Here is a 16,304-nt window from a genome sequence, read left to right as displayed (position 1 = left end):
TTCGCCACATTTTAATGTGGCTCAGACCATCAACGAGGGCCTTATCACATGGGAGGGATTGCTCCCACTCCCCCAGGTACAAATTGGCGTAGGATGGGGCACAACAAGTCCCCATCGCTACGCCACTTGGAAATCATGGAGGGGTCTGAAATTGTCATCGTAGGTGCATGCCCACTGTGAGAGACATAATCAAAAAAAAAAAAATTCCAGAAATCACAATTTATGATTTTTTAACTATTTATTTGTATGATACAGCTGCAAATAAGTATTTGAAAACCTGTCTATTAGCTAGAATTCTGACCCTCAAAGACCTGTTAGTCTGCCTTTAAAATGTCCACCTCCACTCCATTTATTATCCTTAATTAGATGCACCTGTTTGAGGTCATTAGCTGCATAAAGACACCTGTCCACCCCATACAATCTGTAAGAATCCAACTACTAACATGGCCAAGACCAAAGAGCTGTCCAAAGACACTAGAGACAAAATTGTACACCTCCACAAGGCTGGAAAGGGCTACGGGGAAATTGCCAAGCAGCTTGGTGAAAAAATGTCCACTGTTGGAGCAATCATTAGAAAATGGAAGAAGCTAAACATGACTGTCAATCTCCCTCGGACTGGGGCTCCATGCAAAATCTCAGCTCGTGGGGTCTCAATGATCCTAAGAAAGGTGAGAAATCAGCCCAGGACTACACGGGAGGAGCTGGTCAATGACCTGAAAAGAGCTGGGACCACCGTTTCCAAGGTTACTGTTGGTAATGCACTAAGACGTCATGGTTTGAAATCATGCATGGTACGGAAGGTTCCCCTGCTTAAACCAGCACATGTCAAGGCCTGTCTTAAGTTTGCCAATGACCATTTGGATGATCCAGAGGAGTCATGGGAGAAAGTCATGTGGTCAGATGAGACCAAAATATAACTTTTTGGTCATAATTCCACTAACCGTGTTTGGAGGAAGAAGAATGATGAGTACCATCCCATGAACACCATCCCTACTGTGAAGCATGGGGGTGGTAGCATCATGCTTTGGGGGTGTTTTTCTGCACATGGGACAGGGCGACTGCACTGTATTAAGGAGAGGATGACCGGGGCCATGTATTGCGAGATTTTGGGCAACAACCTCCTTCCCTCAGTTAGAGCTTTGAAGATGGGTCGAGGCTGGGTCTTCCAACATGACAATGACCCGAAGCAAACAGCCAGGATAACCAGGGAGTGGCTCTGTAAGAAGCATATCAAGATTCTGGCGTGGCCTAGCCAGTCTCCAGACCTAAACCCAATAGAGAATCTTTGGAGGGAGCTCAAACTCCGTGTTTCTCAGCGACAGCCCAGAAACCTGACTGATCTAGAGAAGATCTGTGTGGAGGAGTGGGCCAAAATCCCTCCTCCAGTGTGTGCAAACCTGGTGAAAAACTACAAGAAACGTTTGACCTCTGTAATTGCAAACAAAGGCTACTGTACCAAATATTAACATTGATTTTCTCAGGTGTTCAAATACTTATTTGCAGCTGTATCATACAAATAAATAGTTAAAAAAATCATACATTGTGATTTCTGGATTTTTTTTTTGATTATGTCTCTCACAGTGGACATGCACCTACGATAACAATTTCAGACCCCTCCATGATTTCCAAGTGGGAGAACTTGCAAAATAGCAGGGTGTTCAAATACTTATTTTCATCACTGTATGTGTGTGTGTGTGTATGTAATATATATATATATATATATATATATATATATATATATATAAAATGTGTGTGTGTGTGTGTGTGTGTGTGTGTGTGTGTGTGTACATACACACACACACACACACAATAAATAAAAAACAGAATCAGAGTTGGGAATTTTTTTAGATAGAGAGATTTATATTATAATTCTGGTTATTTTCTCCTCTCAAATGGTGATTGCATTTTACAATCGCTCGTGTACAATGTGGGGTGGATATAAAAGCTTTGTTGGCCAGAACAGCTACTCCAATTCCAACAGTTTATTAGTGTAGATTATAAAGCTTCTGTATTTTTTTTTTTCTTTTTAATAAATCTGCCGATCAATGTGTGTTCTGAACATTAACACCAGCAATACGTATAGCTGACCCTTTCATCTAGATGCTTTGCTCTTTACCCATCTAGTAAACATCACACTGTGGGAGTGTCGGCCTTGCCAAATTTATAGATGGTCTTTTGTTTCATTTAACAATAATCTTGTTTCTGTTATAGAGCCAGTGGGACGAAAACCATCACACAAACTTACTGGTTGCGTATCATATTTCAACAGTTGATTTGAGCTGTCCTCCCTATTGCACAGGCATTTACTAAAGGAAATATAGATGATATGATAGATATATTTTTGCTACTGGCCGTGCTGAGGAATGCTTCATTTTTTCTATTTCAGCCTGTTGTTGGAATGCAACAGTCAGTGTTGGACTGTCTCTCTATTGCCTATTCTGTAGGAGAGGAGCCATTGTATACCTCGTGTATGCGGTAAGTATATTTATGTACATTGCATGCTTCACTGCTCTTTACATGCATTGAATACTGTGCTTGCAGATTGCATTTTTATGGGCTATAATAATTGCACTTGGAAATTTTTGGGGGAAAAAACAGGGTGTGGGACAGTTTAAAGTGGTGGTTAAGCCACCATCACAGCTTCATACCATTCCCTCTGTGTTCAAATTCTGTGTGCCTCTGTGAGTGATTTATATAAAAAAGCCTGCTATACCTCATTTCACAGCCCTTCTCAGCGATCACATGATTGGCTTTCTCTTCTCTCCGTCTGACAGATGCAGCGTGCAGAGCCGAGATTCCCCACTGACGTACACTTGGGGGGGGGGGGGGAGACAACCGATCATGTGATCGCTGAGAAGAGCTGTAAATTGAGGTATAGCAAGCCTTTTATTATATATAAAAAAAAACGCACAGGGGTACACCGTATTTGAACACAGATGGTATGAAGATGTGAAAGTTATTTCAGCAGCAGGATTTGTAGGGGCAGGTACTTTCATGAGCAGGGGTGGGGGGAGCACATAGGAGACAGATGGTGGGATGCGGATGATGGAGGCACGTAAACTGACCATGGTGTCGGGCTCAGCAGCCGTGATAAATTGTGGTCAGTTTACAGGGGGGAGGGTATGGCCAGGCAGGATCAGCCAGGTGTTACAGGGGACCAAATGACACCGCACAAGCACTGTGATGTATAAAGCCTTACAGACCACTTTTATTCTAGGCTTAGCTGTAGGTGCTTAAAATATCTCATAAACCTACACGGTTTAGGAGATATTTGCAATGTCCTCGAACTATGCCGTCTTCAGCGCATGCGCCATCTATGGGCAGGCTGGTTGTACTGAAGGTGACCAATGGATCGGATCTTGGATTTTTCTTTTTTTTTTTTTTTTCATGGCTATAGCTGCAAGCTGTGATCCTTGTGTTTCGGCCCGGAAGGGAAGGCTCCCTGCCAGCACAACACAATAGCGCTACTGTTGGGGAGTCTAGCAAATTTCTTGCCTTGCGCCCCTGGTGGAAGGCAAAAAAACTGCATAATCTATGGTCTGCTTTAGTTTTCTTGTTCTGAATGCAGATGGAGTATGCTGATAGTTAGATGCTCTGTTATGTCTTTGGGAAATCTTACCTGCATTTGACCTGGCTAAAACACATTTTTCAAATGTATTCATTTTGAACATTTAATTTTCTTGCCCTTTTTTGCATTATTGTCCTTTTTTGCATTAATGTCCTTTTTTAGATGGATGGAGAAGTATTTTGTGAAATGCTGGTCTGAAAGAAGTTTTGCCAGTTTGCCAGTAGATCTGCAGAATAGTTGCCTTTCTGCTTTGGTTCAGTCACTTGTAAGTATAAATGAGCTCACTGTAAATGTGTATCACACTATTTCTGCAAAGCGTGCTTTGTTGCCGGTGGTTAAAAGGTTGTTGAAATTTCAGTATTGTAGCATGTTTCTCCGATTTCACTAAAGCTTTTGGCCACCCCAAAAGATGAGGATTTATAACATTAAATTGGACACAGGCAGTCATGCGTGTAAATATTGTTGAAGCTTATCAAGATGTATTCTGCTTTTATATGCCCTGGTGAACCAGTTACATGTGGCTGTTATGTGGAATAGTAAAAACCCCAGATAATGCCATATGTTTAAAGTAACTTAAAATGTTGCATGCAAGATTGGTTATTGGAAGCCGTTTCTTCCTCAGCTTGTTTGATTAACCACACTTTACAATCTGTTTATTTGAACCAAATGTAAAAGGAACTGCTAACTCAGTGATTCAGATTATGTAGGTCAGTGCCTCTAGGATCAAAATTAATTCCCTTTACACCAGTTGTTTAAGCCCAGTGTCAACTGATGACTGACATGTTTTAAAATGTGCTGTAACAACACTGTCAGCTTTCTTTAATTCTGAATAAATGTGCCAATGGGATATCTCTAGTTAAATTTTAGTTATTGCACTATAGTATTGTGTTTATGAATTGCACTATTAATTGCACTATTAATTGCACAGTATGAGGATTGTGTGTCCTTTGAGGAAAAAAAAGCTAAAGTTTTTGTAATTTTCTGAATTGCTAAAATAAAATATAAACTATAATCGTCATGTAAATTAGAGATGGGAAAGTGGATAAGTTGCCATTTCGCATCGAGTTAGATTCTCGCTGCTGTTCTAGAAAATGTATAACAAAAGCAAACATTTGAGCTCTCATGCACATAAGTAGCTTGGCCTGTATGGTTTAAAGCATTTTACTGTGCTTGGGGATGCACAGGTGAGGCATCCAGACCTACAGCCTGTCCAAATCTATGGTTGGATGCTGTACTGAACGGTACTAGCATTTAGGGCAGCCCTAAACGCTCCCTACATCATGCAGCTGTCAAGTATTTCAGCGTGTCCTATATTTTGAGGGGCTGCTGGCTTAACCACTTGTCGACCGCTGCACGAACTTGTACGTCGACAGAATGGCACGGACAGGCAAATGGTCATACAGGTACGTCCCTTTAAATTTGCTGCCTTCAGAGGCGACTTGCAAAATGACTTCTGTATAGAAGTCAATGCAAGTCGCCCCCAAAGTCGTACAAGAACCTTTTTCTAAGTGCGTCGCTCCTATTAGAACGGTTCTATTGAATAGAATGGGACGCGACTTGTCAGGCAGCTGAGTCGCCTGATGAGTCGCCCCAGTGTGAACCGGCTCTAATGCCATACCTCAGATGGTACTGATTAGCTGCATAGGCCCATTTATTTTTCTGGGTATGTTTCCACCAGCAAACCAATATATCCTAACCATACTACCTTTAACGGTTCCAAACTAAGGTCCACTTTTTAAATGGCTCCCCTTCCCCTTTCTAAAGGCAGCATAAAAGGTTAAAAAAAAACTGTGGGGGATTAGATAGTACAGTTACCTTTCCCCCAGTTCCCGGCCACAGCGCCAAGATTAAGGCGATGCCATCATTCTTCCAGAAGAGAAGACACCCCCAGCACTGTGCTGCAGCATCTTTACTGTGATACTCACCGTTATCTGAGATCTCATTGTCAGGAGGAAGACAAAACCCCTTGCACCATGGAAGTCAACGGTAAAACGAGTATACCTTTTTGTATTTTTCCCTAGAGGTGTTTTTAAATGCTTTGCTGGCTTTAGGCAATGATCAGCAGCAGAAGTCCTAATCTGACCAACCTTTTTTCTAAAGGGGCACTCCATCCACATCATCTCCTGGGTGTGATTCCACCAGCACTTGTTCCTGAACCGTGGGCTACCACTAATCTCTCTATTTCTTCTACCTTCTGGCCTCTGGATCTGACCTTTCACAGACCCACTGTTGGGGACCCACTTCCATGAACCCTGTCAAGAACTGACCCCCTCTCACTCACTGACGCAACACTAACCATCTGTTTGTCAGGTTCACTAACCCATGTGTGGTTACCCTTGGCAACCAAACCATCTTGCATCAACACCACAGCCTTCTGTTTAACCTCAATAGCAATGTTCCACAAGGGGTTATTCAACTCAATATTATTGTCATCAGGACCTCTTGTCTCCTTGTTTGCTAAGACAGTTTCTTTGGAGGGACCTCCTACAGGCAAGAAGTTACTCACTATGGGACATTCCTGCAATTTCACCACGCCTCCTGTTGTCCAACACTCCAATAGCGACTGTCCTACCAACGCACATTTTTCCCACATGTTTTCACACCAATCTCTTTAACCATTTCTGTGTCCATTGGTACCTCAACCATTACCTCTGAGATGTCCGACAGTGCTCTAGAGTGCCTCTCATACACCACATCAGTAGGAAGCAACCCAGCACACTGTGAGACAACATTCAACATGGGTTTACACACTCTTTGTTACAGTTACCAACACTGTTATTTCCTGTCGGAGTGTCTCCGGGTACTTCAAACTGCACCTCTTTGCAAGTGATGGACAGAATTCCCACTACTGCTGCGTCTGTTCCGGGCCCTTCCTTCACATGATGTCTAGCGGGTGAGACATTACACACACCATGTACCAACCACTGCTCATCCGCACCAGCAGGAATGCACTTTATCACAACAACATACAGAGAGACTTCCACTATGTCTATCATTTCTGTTTCCTATAGCAGTTCCCATGATCCCCTTCCACACACCACTGCCACTGGAAGCACTCTCACAGAGAACTGTGAGACCACTTAACACAAAAGTAACCAACATTGCCGTAACCACTTTTTTATCAACATTGCTTAATATCGCCTGTACCACCTGCATCCACTGATTGGCACTTTGCAATACCAGGTCGCCTATTTGCGGTGGATAAATGCAGATGTGCAGCAAAAGGGATTTCCCCAATTCCAACATTTCTAACAACATCTCAGTTATTTCTAAACATCCCACCTCTTAACTTAGAACTTTAGTGACTCCTTCCTTTACTAGCGAGGTGGAGGGGCTCATTTGTCAAGGCTTGAGAGGCAGAGAAACTTGGAGACCCCCACCTCGGAGGTAACTGGCACAAATTACAGCTCCCCTTGAGCACTGCCAAATGCATGTGTCATACTCTCATTTTCAGCAACACTGAGGCTTTCCAAGTCCTTACCCAATCCACTGTAATTCTGACACTCAACATTACCCATCTGTTTTGCTGTGGACAAAACCTCTGCCATGTATGCGCCCTTATCTAACTCTTCTGACTGCAGGGGGTTAACTTCTGCAACAGCCAATGCATCTGTGACTACTGGCTCTGCAGTCTTGGTCACAGCAGCCATAGTGTCCACCTCACCATTACCAACAGAAATTTCTTCCACCACGCTAATACCTTTGGAGCACAGACAGGATAGACTGGGATAGTCTCGCCTCAATCAGCAGAACTCTGTAGCACTGCTCCCTCTGCCCAAGGAGACACAGGTGGACAGAGTGGTTTAGCAGTAGGCATCCTGCACTGTCAACTACATCAGATTGTGATAATTCATGCTCCAGCACGTGAGCTGTTTTGCCATTTGTATTCCACCTGAGCAGCTGGGACAACTCTACAGCACTGTCTGTGGTTTCCATGGGAGACTTTAAACCATCAACATTGTCATTAATACACTTTAGCATAATTTTCCACATTCTTGCCTTGTATAGGATGCGTTGGCACATTTAGCAATTTGAGACTGTAGGATACCTGGCACATCACTTTTCACCTCATTTCTCAGTGGTCACCCCTGACATTTCTGGATGCAATGTCACATTTTTACCATCCGCATTTTTAATCGCATTAGCGAGCAACACATTATATTCATGTTTACCACTTGGCTTCCTGCTACACAGTACATTACCTGAAGATGAGTCCTTGCCAGTCCTCAAGCTTGCTACAGGTTCTGCTTCAATCTGTGCTTTGCTACTACCCTGGTTATTAATTTGCAGCAAGTCTCTGAAAGAAGATTTTCTCACTGGACTTACTCCCACTTCACAGGGAATAGTCCCATGACCAGTCTCTCTCACATTTATAACGACAACAGTCTTACCATTCCCTTTGGCAGGTGTTGAATGCTTCAATTGAGGGCGTTGTCCCTTCTTTGCTGCGCTCTCACAAGCCAATGCACCCACATGGACACAGAGTGGTTTAGCAGTAGGCATCCTGCACTGTGCGATTTTCCAACATCCCCTGCAGACAAGCCGATTTCCTGTTGCCGAGGCTAAGAGCAGACTCGCACACCTGGACAAGACCCCTTGCAGGATGCTGGATACGGTGCCCTCTTCTCTGGGCTGACCACTTCACACAAGCAGCTATAAGATGAAAACACTGACTTCTTGTGCTCTGTCACCCCCTGTAGGCCGAACAAAATTTTCACCACGGTTGCCAGGGGCGACGGACACTTAAGCACCAATATCTCCACTCAAAATTTAAGCCACCTCTCCGCTGCGGTTCCTACCTCTCTGCAAATCTACTTTTACTGTTGCTATGGGAGACCACATTCTCCCTGCTGAATTTTTTGCGCTCTCTCTAGATTGGACTGCTCCCAGGAAATTGTCGTAGTGATCTCTGTTATGACACATCCCAAAGTATACCTCTCGCTACTCCTCCGACGGTTGCACCAATTCAACCCAGCGACCTTTGAGCCATTCTTGGGAGAAAGCAATCATTGCGAATTTAGCCAAAATGTCTTCAACATGTACAGAAGGCAACATAGGCCATATGAAATCGGCTGTACAGATTTCTCCTTTGTTGCCACAGGCAACTGCACTCATTGCACTGGTTTGGTTTCCTTTTTTCTTTGCTCCAGTGCAGCCAAGTGCATCTTGCACCAGTCTGGGGCTTGTTCTGTCGGTTACAGCCCCTCCAGCCACAGAGTTCTGTCTCTCATCTCGGCAAACATTTCTTCCTTTTTGCGTTTGACCTCCCCATCTCTGCAGTCAGACACACACAGCTTTTTAACACAGGAAAATTTGGTGTACTGTCTTTAAGACTTGCAAGCAGCACATTTTCATATGCAGACTTCACTGGTTCACATTAGCTGCTCCTCACAGCATTGCTGCAAAACGTTCTCTTGCTACTCACTGTTTTTGGTATGCGAGAATCTGGAACTCTTCCATCGCTTTCCAAATCCATACCTCCACCAGGTGTAAGATTGGGGTGATCAGACTTAAGCGGTAGGTGCGTTTCCAGAACTGTATTTTAAGAACGTGGTGGCACACTTTTTTATTTAACCACTTCAATACAGGGCATTTATACACCCTTCCTGCCCAGACCAATTTTTTTTTCATGGGGTACACTAATACACTAATATTATCGACTCTTCAAGAACACCCTTTTGAACCTATTAATCAGATTCCTTTGATTCTCTTGAGCAAGAAAGTGGCCTTTTTGATTGCTATCTCTTCCGCCAGAAGGGTATCGGAGTTAGCAGCTTTTTCTTCTAAAGAACCTTATTTAATTTGTCACAGACAAAATTGTACTACGCCCTCATCTTGCCTTTCTGCCAAAGGTGGTATCGGCTTTCATTTAAATCAAGACATTGTGTTGCCTTTCTTTTTTCCTGAACCGCAGTCAGCGGAGGAAGAGTTACTGCACTCTCTGGATGTAGTGAGGGCAGTTAAAGTTTATCTGCAGGCTACAGCTCAGATACGTAAAACTGATGTTTTATTCATTATACCAGATGGTCCCAAAAAGGGCCAACCGGTATCAAAATCCACCATTGCCAGGTGGATTCATCAAGCGATTAGTCAAGTTTATGATTTAAAGAAGGTAATTCTTCCCTTTCCTGTTAGGGCGCACTCGACCAGAGCGATCAGTTCCTCATGGGCAGTGCATCACCAGGCTTCAATGGCTCAGAACTGTAAAGCTGCTACATGGTCTTCAGTCCATACGTTAACAAAATTCTATCAAATAGATGTGAGAGGACATGAGGATTCTTCCTTCGGGCGTAATTTACTGCAGGCAGCGGTCTAGGGCTTCTTGTCCGTTGGCGGCATGATGGATCTGTGCCTCCCACCCTTCATATTGAGCATTGCTCTGGGCATCCCACTATGTAGACTAAAGGCTCTGTGTCCCGTGGTGTACGATAAAGAAAGTAGGATTTTTGAATAACAGCTTACCTGTAAAACCCTTTTTTTGAGTACACCACAGGACACAGAGGTCCCCCCTTCTATGGGATACTTGCTGCTTTGCTACAAAAACTGAGGTACTTTCTGTATGGGAGGGGTTATATGGAGGGAAACTTGTTCTCATAGGTTGTGCCAGTGTCCAATCCAATCACCATACAACCCCACTATGTAAAGACTAAAGGCTCTGTGTCCCATGGTGTACTCAAAGAAAAGGATTTTACAGGTAAGCTGTAATCCTACTTTTTGCATTCACATTTAGGGAATTGCAGAAATGTTCTCCTGTGCAAACTTTGAGGTGTTGGCTGTTGCGTCCCGTCCAGTACATAGAACACATCACACTGAATTTAAAGAGGAAGTAAACACTGATGGGTTTTATTTCCTCTTTGTTCCCTGCAAAGTAAAAGCATAATGGGCAAGTATGCATCGCATACTAGCCTATTATGTGCCACTTGCCTGCAGAAGAAGCCTCACTGTCTAATCGGGTCCATCTTGAACCCCTCTTCCTTCTAAGGCCGCAGACACCGGCTCTGCTATTGGCATGACATCACACCCACGCATGCGCACGGGAGCCGACGGTGACGGCACAAGCACTATAGAAACAGCATGGATCGTGCCCTTTCTTCAGTGCGCATGCGCCAATTATGCTGGTGTATATGGCGAATATCTCCTAAACCGTAGAGGTTTAGGAGATATTTGCAGTACCTACAGGTAAGCCTTATTATAGGCTTACCTGTTGTACAGGGTTTTTCTTATTTTTTTTATGTGGTTTTTATATTTATGAAAAATAAAAAGTACATCCCATAACCTGATTTCATACACAATATTTGGGTATATGCGTTAAAACCCTTGTTTGAACAAGCCATACTTCAATACCCTGCTCATCTGGGAGAGATTTGCCTGCTTCCATATTTAGCAATGACTTCCTAAGTGATTTAACCTAAACTTGCTTAATTATTTGTCACAAAAGTCAATTACATTAACCAGTTCCCTACCGAGCCATAGTAATATGACGCTGGCAGGAACTGTCTCCCTCAGAGTGGACGTCATATGGCGTCCTTTGCATTCCGGCTGCTAGAGGGCGCGTGCGCAGCATTGCTCGTGACCTGGTGCGCGTGCTTGATGGCTGCCGGGCACCCGCGATTGCTGGCAATCACGGCAGGAGTGTGGATCTGTGTGTGTAAACACACAGATCCACCTCCTGTCAGAGGTGAGGAGACCGATGTGTGTTCCCAGTACAGAGGAACACAGATCGGTCTCCTCCCCTTGTGAGTCCCCCTCCCCTACATTAAGAATCACTCCCAGGGAACATATTGACCCCTTCAGCGCCCCCTAGTGTTAAGCCCTTTCCTGCCAGTCACAGTTACATAGTAATCAGTGCAGTTTTATAGCACTAATCGCTGTATAAATGTGAATGGTCCTAAAAACATGTCAAAAGTGTCCGATTCGTCTGCCGCAATGTCACGGTCACAATAAAAATCGCAGATCGCCGCCATTACTAGTAAAAAAATAATAATAAATAAAAATGCCATAAATCTATCCCCTATTTTGTAGACGCTATAACTTTTGCGCAAACCAATCAATATACGCTTATTGCGATTTTTTTTTTTTTTTTACCAAAAACATGTAGAAGACTACGTATCGGTCTAAACTGAGGAAAAAATAGTTTTTTTTTAAAAACTTGATATTTATTAAATCAAAAAGTAAAAAATATGATGTTTTTCCAAAAAAAGGGGTTAAAAACTCCCATGTTGCAGTGCTTCAGAAGCGCTGCCCATTCATTGCAATGTATACCATGCTCCCAACCTGCCCCAGAGATGCTGCTTGCAAGACTTTAACGAATGTCCTGCAAGCGCACCGCCTGAGTGTGAAAGCACCCTTTGCAGAGAATGGGAGGCCGTTTTCAGGTACTTTACAGGCACTATTTCTAGCGCTAAAACGCCTGAAAACTGCCTCAGTGTGAAAGGGGTCTTAGCTGTGCTTTGTCGGGTGGATGATTGTGTGCTGCTTGGCTAGCTTCCTTTTCAGTTTATCCAGTGACGGACACCCTGCAATTATCAGTGTTAACATGTTCCCCTGTGAAAGTTGGTGTGCAGAGTCGGGCTGATATAGCGGTCTGTGGATACATCGGGAGGTTTTCTCAGTTACTGCATAAAATGTAGATTGGTGGTTTCTTTTATAAAGCATACTGAATTCCTGCCCTTTCTCTGTCATAATGAGCTTTGTTTTCCAGTCCTGCAGGAATGCCGCATTTCTGCTGATGGAAAGTGACAGGCTGCTCAGCAGTCTTCCTGAGGTGAAGTGGGCAGAAAGAGCGAGGAATTTAGCTTCTGATCTCCAGAATGAATGTGTGAGATTTATGGTGACAAACTTCTCACAAACCATAAGAACTGAAAGTTTTACACATTTGTTACAGGTATTTGCATTTTTTTTCTGGCCTTAGTCCTGGTCATTGTAAAATGTCCTTGTTTATTTCTTAACAGCACCTGGCTCTGTTATTTAAAGAAAATAGAACCTGTTGGGGCCAGGGGATCAAGCCCCAAATGTAACCTCTTCTTGCACCGCAGACACCATAGCTTTGCATGGCTAAAGATTCATGTACATAATATGAATAAAGAGTCTACACAAACCCGGGAGCTTACAAGCAATAATGGCAAATATGAGCAGCAGTCATAGAATGCCTCAAGCCGTTTCACAGGCCCATGAATGAGCCGTAAGGGTTTGTTCCCACTTGACTAAATTTACACTTCACAAATGATCCTATAGCGTTAGTATGGCCGTTAGACTTGGGTTAATGGGCTTTAGTATGGGCATTAGACTGGTGTTTTTACAAGTGGTAATGACGAGTTAAAAATGCTCTCCAAACACCATGTGGGCAGTTTTGAAACATTTGAGGGTTTACGCATGTTAAACTATTCCATTACAGTTGATAAACAAATCTTAACGCCCCTCAACCGCACCAAAAATGCCTGCCAGAGTATTTGCATAGCGTTACCATATACTTGAATGGGAGGCGTTGAAAGGCTTCAAATTTGCTAATGTGAACAGCTCTATGTGCTGTCCATTGTAACACTTGCATAGGCGTTTGAGGGGCGTTTTTAAGGCCTCTCAAGCGCCTGCTTTTAATGCCAGTGGGAACCTAGCCTAAGGTGCGAAATGCAGCAAGGCCTTCTATGACTAATGTTTTGCTATTAATTGTTTATAAACCTTTTGGTTTCCTATTTGAGTGAAATGAAACTGGGCACAAGCGGTGTGAAACACCTAGTGCAATATTCATTGGAGGATACTTACCAGCCACAGTTTTGCTAGGAAAGGAAAGCCTCCACTAATGTTCTTACAATGTGGCTTCCTCACTGACTGGACTGACACAATACTTTGGAAGCAGATTAGCATATGATTTAGTGATCCTGCTGATGGAGACTTACCACCTTCAACAGGCTCACTAGTCTGAAGAAAATGACCTGACTGAAGAAATATTTTTGGTGGTGTGAGGATAGAAATATGGAAGCTGCCATAGCTGGCTTGTTTATTAAGGTTGTGGATTTTTGGGCTCTCCCTAACTAGAGTGTTGCAGACACAGAATAGGTATACAGACCGTGAATTAAAAAAAGAAATTCTTAATTTAACTGTTTAGGGTCATTGACTCAAAAGGTAGTGAAGCCTGGATCAGGGCTTAAAAAAACCTTCTTAAAAGAGGTGCAGGAATAATAAAAAAAAAAAAATTGCATACTTGCCTAGAAGGCTGCAGATTATTATTATTATTATTATTATTGTTCGCTCTTGTCCATCCACACCGGATCTACACCAACAACTGAGAGATCAAAGACTGATTGATCAGTGCTTGGTACAGCTCTGAGTACAGAGTGGTGACTGTCCGTCACCGCTCTGTGCTCTGCCCCTCGGAGCTCATTGGAGCTCCAGACTATGGAGAGGGTGAGACTGGCTGGCTCAGCAGCATGCTGAGCCATCGGCTGGTGAGGCATATGGCTGAATCCCAACATAATTAGGCACACAGAGCCTGGACGAGCTGTGTGCCTATATTGACTAGACCAGGGGTCTCCCAAACTGCGGCCCGAGAGCCAGATGTGGCCCTTTGCTAGCCTTAATCCGACCCTTGGGGCACAATTCCTTCCACTGACACCAGCAATGGGGCACTATATCTTCCATGGATACCAATGATGGGATACTATTCCTCCTACTAATAGGGGGAATAATCCTCCTTCTATTGACCATCAATCCTGAGGCCATATTTATTCTCAGTGATGCTGGGCAAATGACATGTTCTGCCCCTGCTGGCCACAACCCGGCCCTCCTAAAGTCTGAAGGACAATAAAGTGGCCCTTTGTTTGAAAAGTTTGGAGACCCCTGGACTAGACCATGTGGAATATGGTCACGCTGTGTGGTCCCTACTCCTCAGCAGGCAGTGGTCCTGAGGGTGGACTTCCCCCTTCAATAAACATCAAGGGGGTGCATGCGGACATAAACTTTGTACTGTGGAAAACCTTTGTAAGCTTTCCTTCTTTATCCCATGTTTGATTTGGCAGTGATTTCTGGCATCAATCACATTTTAGTTAATCTTGGGTTCAGCAGTTTAATGCAGTCAAGCCAGTATAGTATAATTAGTTTGAGTTACTGCACTTTGCCTTAATAAGGCAATGCAAAATTCTGTAACTCCTAGCAAACAATCAGGAATCATCTTCTCACTGAAATCACTATCATAGGTTGAAAACTAATTGGTTGCTGGGCAAGTATCCCTTGTGGAATTACAGTAAGTAATTAGTGCCCAGGCAGCACACGTAGACTTAGTAGGTACTCTGCTTAATTTTTCTGGTAAAGTTTGAGCTGAAAGAGTAATTTTATTCCCAGACACTTGCTGGTATTTGTCTCAGGTGTATTAAAACTCTGTCATCAGAAATAAACTAACAGCAATGCATTTCTTCTCACCCATTTTAGGCCCAGGGGATGAGCAGCCGGCCATTTCTCTTAGAACATATTTTTAATGAAATAGAAAAAAGCATTTCATTTGAAAACTGCTCTTCTCTGTATATGGCTCTGGATGAGTTATTAAGGTTGGCAATTGAAAATGAAATGGTGAGTATCCCTGAGCCCTTACATTTTATAGAAAGCTGTGTAAATGTTCTCCTCTGGGTAATGCCTTTTAATCAGTACATGATACAGTTACAGATCTGATGTTTGAGTGATTTATTCACCCATCAGCACCGATTACAGAACAGCAAAATGGAATCTTTCAGCAGGTTCTTCCTCTTTGTATTTACAATGGCACAATGAATTGCACAAATTATCCTGCTCTGTATGTTCCTAAAATGCCTTTGTAACGTTTAAAGTATCAGCGAAGCTAATCCTATTGGGTCATAAGGGAAACAAAATCTATGCCATTGTTTCTCGAATATTGTAGAGTAGGGTTTATGTGCAGGATTGCCTTGTGGGGGAATAGGTTTACTTATCTTAAGAAAGAAAGCTTGTTGATTTAAAAGAAAAACTATTATGCTTTGGGGTTACTTAACATTTTTTATTAAAGACTATGCCAAGGCATGCATCCAAATGTGCCGCCTTTTTTTTTAAATCCCTTTTTAAAACCCTGCAAGTATAGAATGATATATATATATATATATATATATATATATATATATATATATATATATATATATATATATATATATATATATATATATATATATATATATATATATATCAATTTTTTTTTGGGTCTGCTAAAAATGCACTTGGCGACAAAGTCATGATGTCTGGTGATGACAACACAGCATTTTGTGGACTTAGTGTTGCAAATGCTGCCCAGTGTCTTTTACTAAACCACTCAAAAGCCTCATACACACGATCTGATTTTCTGTGGACAAAGCGTAGGGTTTTTGTCCAAGGGGCATTGGCCATGAACTTGTCTTGCATACAAACGGCAAAGAACTTTTAGCCAACAAACTCAGAACTACGTGTTTTTTCAGCTTTTTAGTGCCACCCTTTGGGCAACTTCTGCTAACGTTGTGTTATGGTGAGCATTGCTTCCGAGCATGCGTGTTTTGTACTTTGAACTTTTGTGTGACGGACTTGTGTACACGATCTGATAATCCGACAACAAAAATGTGTTGCCGGACAATTTTAAAGCATGCTATCCCACATTTGTTGGCTGAAAATCCGACAACAATTGTCTGATGGAGCGTACAAACGATCGGATTATCCGACAACAGCCTGTTCTCACACAATTCCCATCGGATTATCTGATCGTGTGTACAGG

At 42.9% G+C, this 16,304-nt stretch overlaps 1 protein-coding gene across 2 annotated transcripts in view; it reads left to right on the top strand.

Moving 5' to 3' along the window:
* Positions 1 to 16,304, top strand: part of BTBD8 (BTB domain containing 8) — a 124,368-nt gene that overhangs the window by 68,284 nt on the left and 39,780 nt on the right. For both annotated transcript variants that reach the window (XM_040360036.1, XM_040360035.1), the window contains exons 9-12: positions 2,387 to 2,475; positions 3,731 to 3,833; positions 12,270 to 12,452; positions 14,990 to 15,127. In XM_040360036.1, the coding sequence (XP_040215970.1) occupies positions 2,387 to 2,475; positions 3,731 to 3,833; positions 12,270 to 12,452; positions 14,990 to 15,127 (513 nt within the window). The remainder of the gene's footprint in view (positions 1 to 2,386; positions 2,476 to 3,730; positions 3,834 to 12,269; positions 12,453 to 14,989; positions 15,128 to 16,304) is intronic.

Source organism: Rana temporaria, chromosome 7 (genome assembly GCF_905171775.1).
Source record: "Rana temporaria chromosome 7, aRanTem1.1, whole genome shotgun sequence".
Lineage (NCBI taxonomy): Eukaryota > Metazoa > Chordata > Amphibia > Anura > Ranidae > Rana > Rana temporaria.
The sequence above is the reverse complement of the archived record's forward strand: the minus strand, read 5'-3'. Positions and strand labels throughout refer to the sequence as shown.